Source organism: Lactuca saligna, chromosome 5, assembly GCF_052625555.1.
Source record: "Lactuca saligna cultivar CGN05327 chromosome 5, ASM5262555v1, whole genome shotgun sequence".
Classification (NCBI taxonomy): Eukaryota; Viridiplantae; Streptophyta; class Magnoliopsida; order Asterales; family Asteraceae; genus Lactuca; species Lactuca saligna.
The window spans coordinates 274,124,011-274,134,040 of record NC_136421.1 but is presented as its reverse complement, the minus strand read 5'-3'; the positions used below and the strand labels follow the sequence as shown (position 1 = coordinate 274,134,040).

Genomic DNA, 10,030 nt, shown 5'->3' with positions numbered 1-10,030 from the left:
AGTCAAAATTAGCCGACGGAGTCTAAACGAAAGTTGTAGAGTACATCTCCACCTACGCGTGGATATAAAGAACGTCAAAAACGGAGTTCGTATGAACGAGTTACAAATTATAATAGCATATTTACGTATTAAAATAAAGTATAAATCATGTATACGTACACATATATATACATATGTATATATTATTAGAAAGGTATCGACGATGCGGTCATTATAAGACTAATGTTGAGTTCTTTCGACATTAGTTTAGTACAAATATCATTAAATCCATTTAAAGTAGTATTATAGAGGGGTGTTTAGTTGTTTATATAACTAAAAGGTCATTAAGTAATTATGGAGGGTAGTTTTTGAAAATTCAATTAGTATAAATAAGAGCCTTGGGCTCTCATATTTCTTGCACCATTCTCTTGATTCAAGAGTCTTTCTCTCCTTATCCCCCGAGTATTTCGGTCCCTCGTGATTCGACTTCTCTTTCTGTAGTTTTAGTATAGTAAGGTGAGCGCTGAAGCGCTGCACGAATCTTTCTTAGAAAGATTCAGCGACGAAGTTCTGCCCCTACAGAGCCCGACTCCTAGCTAAAATCCCCTTGAAAGTAAGTTATGCTTACCCTATTTTAAATATAGTTTATATTTAAAATTAGTATTGTTATTGTAAATTTATAATAAATATTTGAGCTATTATTATGACTTATATAAGTGTCGTTATAATATCTTTTAACTACTCACGGTACGGGGAATCTGGTTTAAAGGGCCGCATAGGGTTGTTGGATTTCAGAAGTGCTATACGCCAAAATGGTCCTGCCCTCCGGTGTTTTATGTCTGGTCCCTGTCTGTATATAGTAGTTGGAAAGTATTGTTTAAACGCTTATATAATAATAATAATAATTAGTGACGGTAATATTAGACTAAAATCTAGTGGTGATAATATTAGGTTTCATCAAAGAAAATTATTTTAAAGTAAACGAAGCGCTGTCCGAGTACCGAGTCACCACCTTCTCAGGTGAGTGCATAGTTACTTTCATCTTACACATAGATATGAAGTATTTTATATAAACTACGTGTTATATGTGCATATTATCTGTATACTTGCTGTCTATGTTGGATGAACGTTTTTATACATGTTTTAGATGATTTAAACCGTATACGTATTTTATATACACAAATATGTTGGGTATGATACAGGTAGATGAATGGTGAGAGATAAAAGATGATGTGAGTAAACATTAGCAGCTATAGACTTAGTGCCTAACTAATAAACATCGGCAGCTATGGACTTAGTGCCTATTGGACAAACACCGGTAGCTATGGATTTAGTACCTGTTAAGGAATTGGTAGCTATGGACTTAGTGCCTATTAGATAAACACTGGTAGCTATGGATTTAGTACCCGATGAATAGACTATAGCAGCTATGGAAATAGTGCTTTATGAACGAACATTGGCAGCTATGGATTTAGTGTCAGTCCTATAACCCTGGAGGTAAGGGACTTCGGAATAAACGAATGCAAGATAGATGACTCTTAGGTTAAATCCTTAAAGAGTAAAGAAGATAATGGGGATGGATAATTGGGTTGATTGTTTGATTGAACATAGTAATTATATTATTGTGGGTTGAAAACCCTATGTACTCACTAGGTTTCCCAACCTGACCCACTCAGTTTATGTATATCACAGGTGACGAAGTGAAGTGACATTACACTGAGAGATTTAAAAGAGATGTAGATCACTAGTGTAAATTATTGTAAGTTCTGTTTATGTTTATGTTTCGGTATTAACGATGACATCCCAAACATTTTAAAATAAAATAAATACGTTTCTTCGAAAATGTTTTAATAACGTTTTTACCATGTTTTTCTGGGAACAAATTCCGCAACCTTTTTATAAAATGAAGTACTCTGATTTTTATAAAGCATAAACAAAATCAGTCTTTTCTGGCCGTGATTTTGGGGATGTCACATCTTTTGTTATAGATATATTATGCGTTTTTTTATATAGTGTTTGGAAGCGTTTTGAAGTTTCTATCTTCTATTTTTTAAAATTGTATTTTTTTTAAAAAATCAAAATGGTATATTGATCTTTTCACTAATAACTAGACCTTATTTTTAACGGTGTTAGCTATACGGACCATCTATAAAATGTTTTTAGTTAGAAAAAATCTTTATAAGAAATTCCTCAGAAGGACCAAATGTTGTATGTTTTGCCAAGTACATGGACCATTTTTGTAATTTTGTCTTATTATTATAAAATTTAAAATCATAATAGAAAACTAAAAACTAAATAGAAAAAACTAAAAGCTAAAAAAACCTAATACATGGACGATGTGAGTGAAAAAGAAAAGCTAGTGATGAAACTCGCAAATTAGACCAAACATCATGAGGACATTTCGTGTAATTTACGCTTTATAGCTAGAATAAAACATTTTTACTATGTTATCATGTAATGTGTAAGATAAAAGTTGTCAAAATTAAGATCTTATTTATGATAATTGTATGTTTTCCAAAATCATGATTATAAGATGGGATCCCGATCGGAAAATCTTCAAAAGATGAACTGGTGTCCAAATTTTCTTGTAAGATCTTGTTTGTGCAATATTCATTATAACATGATATTAATTAAGACATTGATCTTGAAATTAAATCTAACTATAGTTGTAATTTTTGTTAACTCCAACCACAACAATTAGAAAGAAAACATCTTAAGTAGAAAAAACAAGATCATTGTGATCATGTACACTTAAACACACAAGATCTCAAGACGTAACTTGTATGTCACAATGTTTTGCCTAATTCGAGAAAAATGTATGAAGTTTCTATTAGTTTTCACATGACGTGTAATGCTTGATTTTGAGTTAGAGTTCAACTTTTTTAAGGTCCATGGACATTTAGACGTAACTTGTATGTCACAATGTTTTGCCTAATTCGAGAAAAATATATGAAATTTCTATTAGTTTTCACATGACGTGTAATGCTTGATTTTGAGTTAGAGTTCAACTTTTTCAAGGTCGATGGACATTTTTTAGGCTTCGCATGCAATTTGTAAACATAAATCTAGTGGTTGGAAGACAAAAGACATGGTTACAGAATAAAACTCAAATAGTGACAAACTCTTATGACTTAACTCGATACAAATCTTGCTTTTAAGGCTATTTTAAATTTTTAAATCAAGTTGGAACCTTATTTTATTTAAATAAGTATATTTAAATATTTATTTTATTTTATTAATGTTCAAAGAGTATCATAAATACGTATTTATTAATAATAAATAGTAGTTTTGGGAATAAATATATTTTTCTAAACTCGTACAAAATTAGGGTTTATAAGGAAGATTATAAAGATTGAGATATTGCATACATTATCGTTTTTCTAAATAAGATTGTGATTGTTAGATCATATCGAAATCAAAAAATTTTGAAAAAAAAATCATGGGAAAGCATGGGTCGAATTGGATCGATTTTGGGGTAAAACCGAACCAAACCCGCATATTTCGGTTTTTGGGTTTTAGATCCCAATGAGTTCGGTTTCTAACCGGGTTCGGTTTCTCGGTTTATGGGTTCACGGTTTTGGGTTTAAACCTATTTTTCAAAAAATGTAAATAAGCTAACAAATCAATTCAATTTTTTTTCAAGCCATTTAAAACAACCAAAAATACCAAAGTCAATTTCATAGTTCAAAGAAATATTAAAACTATCAAGTTTTGAAGCTTATAACCAAAACATGAAAATCAAAATACATAAAAATAGTTTGGTTGGGTTGGGTGCAAAACGGTTTCAAAACTGTTGGGTTGGGTCAATTTCAACGGGACGGTTTTGATAGGGCAAACCCAATCTCAACGAAACAAATCAGTTTTTAAAATTCTAAACCTAAACCGGACGGTTTGCATTTGATTTCAATTTCTCGGTTTCAGTTTTATCGATTTTTGTTGGTTTTTGGGTTTTCAGTTTCGGTTTTGCTCACCCCCACAAAAATTGAACTACTCCCTACATTTTCTTGCATGGTCTAGCGAGGTCCCAATATCCCATTATAACTTGATGTTGATTATGATGTTGATAGCAGAATCAACTTATAATTCTTAAGAATTAACCATTATTCTTGTAGATGCAAACTAAAACAATTGGGAAAAAACAACTTAAGCGGAATAAGAAACAAGATGATTGTGACCATTATAAAGGCACCATATCACCAAGGGACACATGATTTTGTGCTTAATTCGAGGTGAATGGATGGATTTGTAAAGCTTTACGAGGCTTCTTTCGATTGCAATGCTCAATTGCGAGCTACACGAACAGATTTTTGAGGCTTGATTTCAAGTTGAATGGACAACAGGTTCTACATGGGAATTTTTTGCAGGTTGAAGAATTCCTAGGATTTAGAATACTAAAAACTTGGTTATCGAATAAAAACTAAAGAGGCAAGATTAATTAGATCACGATAAGATCTTAGGATCATAATCATGATTCTGTGGCCCAATACAAAATTGCTTCAGAATTGGTCCTAGCTAGTTTGATCAAGATCTCTGAGTTTCGTGTGGTTCAACCAAATGGTGTGGTTTACCTTATTAAGATCAAGATTTAGATCTTAAAAACCATGTTCATGTCAGCTTAAATCCAAAAAGAACGTAAGGTTCATGAATTGCTGAAACAAACTTCCATTGAGGCTCATTAAAGACGCACGACAACAAACCAATTAAAACTGAATTTATTGATTATAATCAAAATGGCCAAGAGACACGTGAAAGCGGTTTTCATTAGTGTAATTCAACACGGAATACCGCATATGTTTGATCATTCTTTTCACTGATTTCATCTGCCTGTGGCAAAGGTTTTCCATCCAGAAACGCTTTGAATAAGGCAAGCGATCGCTCCGGTTGAGAAAATGGAGCTTCATGTGCTGCTCCTCTAATGGTTGCATAAGATAAAAAATCACCATATCCTTGTGTCCATCCCCCAACCTACATGATTACCCACCCATTCAACCACTCATATTCCCCTTAGATCCATTAAGTCAAAAAATAACTGAACTAACCTGGTTGCCATTGAACCAAGACCTGTATGGAATAGTTGTCTTCAACCCTAATTCCTTAGCCATGCCATTGATCACAATTCGTGTCCCAGTTAAAGGTAGGACCGAATCTTGATCGCCACTGAAAGAATCAAAAAGTAGGATCGATGCAATAAAAGACAAATCAATGAAAATACATCGTTGTTACTTGCGTATTCACCTGTAAATAAAAACCCTAATCCCAGACTTGATAAGTGAAGCCAACAAAGGAGCCATTGGCACATCCAAATCGCTCATATCATAATTCAAATTGCTGTTGTAAACAAAAATAAGCAGATTGTTATTTATTTACATATTATAACCTGAAATTTTATAAACTAAACCAGGATCTTAATTAAAACCGTTTATTACTCTGTACATGCGGCCCACGGGTTACCATCCACAAGCCGAGCATGTAAAGCGGTTTGCACATCTTTCCGGTTCAAGTACTCCGTTGTTTCATCCTCCACACAAACATCCACCTTCGTTTCCGTACCTTGCTGTCAAATAAAAACAACCGTTAGGGGCATTTATGTCTTTTCCACAACAAGTGGGAAGTTGATAAGCTAGCTCACAGTGTTATCGAGAACTTGTGATTGTGAGAAAACATTTGACAAACAAATGTTGAGGGTGATGTCATAAGCGTTAATGGATTGACCAATCTCCCTTGTAGCTTGATTTGCAACAAGAGTGCATTTAGGGGTGAGAGTATTGGATTCGGTTTGTCTTCTTATGGTTGAGTAGTTGCACTCTTTATTGAGTAATTCGTATGTATCATCTGATATCAAACCATGAGACCAAAGATACTCCCCCTTTAAATTAAAATCCGTATCAATATTCAATAGTGGATTGCCGATCTACACAACAAATGCTAATTTCATTAAGAAAAAACTTGATATGAACAAGAAAACATGGACTGAATTAATTACTCACTGCAATTCCCTTGAAATTGATCTTGGATTTTGATTCAACTATGAGATTTGCGAGTGTAGGAATATAGTGTCCTGTAATCAAATATGAAAGTTAGCATACTAATTTTATATCAAAAGCTCTTTGATGTTCTTACATATATTTACCTGCATAACTTTCGCCTGTGATATAAAAGTCTCTATTCTTGTACTCTGGAAAATTTTCAAACCATTTCTCAAGAAAAGCAAGATTGTCGCCAGCTGAAATGATGAACAATAATTGGAAACAGTTTGTTCATACTCATAAACAACAGTTATTGTGTAACAAAAGCAATCATGATATTAAATCTCTTGATACTAACTCAAAACCAAATGAATATAAGTAACATAGAATCATATAGTGATCGTGAACAGCACTCTTGATAAGAAGTAAGGAACCTGTAATGGCATCATTCACTGATTGATAAAACGACTTTTCATCAGAATAAGAGAATCCCACTCCTGCTGGTGTATCCAAGTACAACATATTTGCCTCTGCCAAAACAACATGGAATTCCTAAAATTATTTCCTCAAAATATGTATAATCAATAAGAGCATTCATCAAAGACATCCATGAACGTTCACAGAACACAAAGACCTTGTCAGATAAGTGCCAATCATATCACTGAAATCATGATTTAGGGCTAAACTCGGCCACTATTGAAAATTTAATTCTGCAATTAATACACTCAACATTGAATTTTCAATGCAGATTCTGTATACCTTTATTCCAGCTACACTCATTTTTAACCAAAACATTGCCACTTGGTTTAAAAGGACCATGCTCAACAAAAGCCCCTTCTCCCACAGACGAACAACCAGGTCCTGCAAAAAATTAAACCAAATGCTTCACTCGTTATGCATGAATTCGAATAGGTTTGGGGTGAAATAGCGAAAATTACCTCCATTCAACCAAAGCACAAGCGGTTTGGAAGATGAGTCGGATTCAGCTTCAACAAAATAGTAAAACAGAGATCTCGGTTTGGCGTCATCAAGGGAGATGTAGCCTGCATATTGTTTGAATGTAACCGGCGGTTGGCCTGGTAATTCCACTACCTCATCGGCGGTTGGCCTGGATTCAACGCCCTTGAGACATGTATGCATTAATATTATCGCAAACAGTAACTTTGCAGAGAGTATCCATGGCTCAGACATGATTGAGAAGAGGCGTTTTGTAGTAGGTAACTTAAATCCAAAATAGCGTACAATCGTCAACGCATTCTTCACAAGTTTTGGTTTCCATGATAGCGTTTTTTACTTTTTCGAGAAGGGAATCACCTTTCAAACTCAATCTGCAGGATTTTCATTGTGACGAACAATATAGGATTTTGATTAGATAATTAATCAAGAAGAAGATGCGGATGTATGAGCCAAAGGTTTAGATTCGATTGAAGAACACCAACGATCACAATACAATACGATCTAAATGGAAAAAGTGGGAGAGAATTAAAACGTAACATTCCATATTATTTTTAGAAAAAAAAAAAAAAAAAAAAGGTTTATGATTCGTCCATGTCTCCATGCAAATATACCAAAAGTTGTATCTTGTATGTTCGGTCCTTTACTATTATTTTTTGACACGAATGATACATGTGTTTCAATTTTCATACACAGTTAGTCATTAATTCATGTTTTATTTTATATTTTTTAAACTCACGTAAAATGACATTTATACGGTTTGAAGCATGATTGTCAAGATAGGGCGCGTAAGATTGCGATCGGGATCTTAGGAATCCACAAAATAAAATATAATTTTTAGTTTATAATTTTAATCATGAAAAATATTCATAAATTCAATTTTTAGTTCAAACTTTATAAAAACTTCAAAATATTAGTAATAAGCTACAATACAAAATGATAAACGGTAAATTGGTAAAGGGTAAAAGATATAAAATGGTAAAAAAAATCATTTGCAAAAAAATAAAAATAAAAATAAAAATAAAAATAAAAATAAAAATAAAAATCAAGGGAAGGTATGATCGGATTGGATCTCGATCCTACAATCCTACATACGATCTTCCTACCTAAATATGATTCGTTTATGATCCGGATCGTACGATCATACGATCAGGATCATGATTTTGATAACCATGGTTTGAAACATTTGTTAATAGTGGATGTTATATTCTTTTTTTTTCTCAAATTGATATGGACCATCAGCGACCTCAAGCCCAACACATAGTCAAGCCCAAAAGAGAGAGACGCCCACGACCCACATACAATGTTAAGGGATTAAAGGAAACCCAAGTCAAAGTGTGAGAATGACTTCAAAAAAGCCTAGAAGCTTCTACAAGGGACCTAGAGACTTGAACAAAAAGACAGGTCTTAGACTGGACCCGAAAAAAGACTGAGACTGGATCGTCTAAAACAAGAAGGGACTGGAAAAATACTGGTCTTAAAAAAGACTGGACAAAAAAAAAAGACCGGCTCGAGACCTTCCCAGACAGATCCGAAAAAGACCGGACCATTTCGAGACTGGTTCTAAAAAACACCAGATCGTTTTGAGACCGGTTCGAGATTGAACGAGACCGGTTCGGAAAAAAAGACCGGTAACCAAACTTTATAAATATATCATTTTTTTTGTTAATTATACAATTTTTAATTACAAATTATCCAACTTTTTTCATAATTTTCTTTTATTAAATTTAAATTATCATTTTTAATAAATCTTAATTATAATTTTGGTGTTAATCACATATTTGTAACTCGAAACAAAAACAAAAAAATCGAAAAATACTGAAACCGAACAACATAAAAGCCCGTGAATCGAACCACAAGGGACACACGGAAAGACAGCGAGACCAGACTGAAAAAGGTAGGTTCGAATAAAGACTGGTTCGAAAAAAGACCGTACCGAAAAGACCGATCCAAATAAAGACCGGGCAGGAAAAAGACCGACGAGGACCGGTCTGGAAAAAGACCGACCTCAAAAAGACCAGACCGTTTCGAGACCGACCCAAAATTGGTCTAAGACCGCTAACGTGTAGCACTAGCACTCTCATGTTCTTTTTATTTGTTGTACTAGTCAATTGTTCCTTACATTCTTTAGTACTTTCATTCCTAGAAGTTATAAGTCATGGGTTAGTTGTATTTTTGTTTTATTTATTTAAGTTTGTAAGCATTGCTTTAAAGATTATGTTTAAAATCGTTCCAAAATATGTGTCTTTTCTTATAATCTTTTTGGAGTTAACAACAAAATCGAAGAAGTTGAATCACAAATGCATGGTATATATATTTTTTTCATAATAAGAACGAACATGAGTATATTTAAAAAAAGAAAAGATATAGAAGGGATGGCAGAGGAAGGTATGGTGTTGGCGACTATAGAAGGTGGAAGAAGTGAGAGACAAAGGGATGGGTACATACAAGATGCAGCATTTGGGTTTCGATTTTTGGAAGAAGTGAGAGGTAAAAGGATGGGTGTATACAAGAAAGATCGCAAGGCTCCGTACGTCAAAGAGGACATGAAATACTACCCAAACAACCACTAGAACTTAGCAAAACAATTGCAAAAGAGGTAGTTAAAGACATCTGAGATGTGTTGTGTGCTCTCTTCAATGCTTGGGAAAAGTCAAATAAGAAATGAAAGCAATATAAGATTTCGGAGGATGTTAACAAAAAGAAACAGGGTAAGACTAGAAGTGAGGACCAAAAAGGGGATACTTCTAATAAGATGGGATCCACTTCTAAGGCATTCATGGACTATAAACACACAAAGTTTTCAGGAAGAGATGACCCGATAGTTGCTATGACGTGGTTGACCTATACTGAGAAAAGGTTTCGTACCAACAACTGTGCGGAAAAAGATAAGGTGGATTATGCCACTATTGGTGGGAAATGATCAGTAGTACACTGGGAGAAGAATTAAAAGGTATGTTGACCTGGGAGTAAGTTAAACTAAAATTTTATGAAGAGTAGTATTCTTAAACTACAATTCAAAAATTAGAGAAAAAAATTTCCCAATTCGTCTAATGGTCGAATCACTTCAAGAGTACACTGTTAAATTCAATGATAAAGCCTGATTTGCAAGGCAGTTGGTCAATATTGAA

General features: G+C 33.8%; 1 protein-coding gene and 1 long non-coding RNA gene across 2 annotated transcripts; one reads left to right on the top strand and one right to left on the bottom strand.

Annotated features, from left to right (window-relative positions):
- Window positions 1–412: 412 nt before the first annotated feature.
- On the top strand, window positions 413–1,822 carry LOC145047896 (uncharacterized). The gene is made up of 3 exons (XR_013682518.1): window positions 413–592; window positions 931–999; window positions 1,672–1,822. It is a non-coding gene; the product is annotated as an uncharacterized LOC145047896 (long non-coding RNA).
- Window positions 1,823–4,673: 2,851 nt separating this feature from the next.
- Window positions 4,674–7,457, bottom strand: LOC145047895 (serine carboxypeptidase-like 45). Its single transcript, XM_078996252.1, has 10 exons — window positions 6,884–7,457; window positions 6,705–6,806; window positions 6,380–6,475; window positions 6,110–6,202; window positions 5,967–6,037; window positions 5,609–5,890; window positions 5,406–5,533; window positions 5,215–5,307; window positions 5,019–5,136; window positions 4,674–4,944 (listed from the first exon to the last, which is right to left on the bottom strand). The coding sequence occupies exons 1-10, from the start codon at window positions 7,134–7,136 to the stop codon at window positions 4,741–4,743; spliced, it is 1,440 nt and encodes a 479-aa protein (XP_078852378.1). The 5' UTR covers window positions 7,137–7,457; the 3' UTR covers window positions 4,674–4,740.
- Between the last annotated feature and the right edge of the window lie 2,573 nt (window positions 7,458–10,030).

Excerpts from the sequence above, each read along its gene's own strand:
- LOC145047895 (XM_078996252.1), bottom strand. The coding sequence starts at position 7,136 with ATGTCTGAGCCATGGATACTCTCTGCAAAGTTACTGTTTGCGATAATA. Across the intron at positions 6,807-6,883 it reads TGTGCTTTGGTTGAATGGAG|GACCTGGTTGTTCGTCTGTG; the intron begins GTAATTTTCGCT and ends AATTTTTTGCAG. Across the intron at positions 6,476-6,704 it reads TGAGTGTAGCTGGAATAAAG|AGGCAAATATGTTGTACTTG; the intron begins GTATACAGAATC and ends TTGTTTTGGCAG.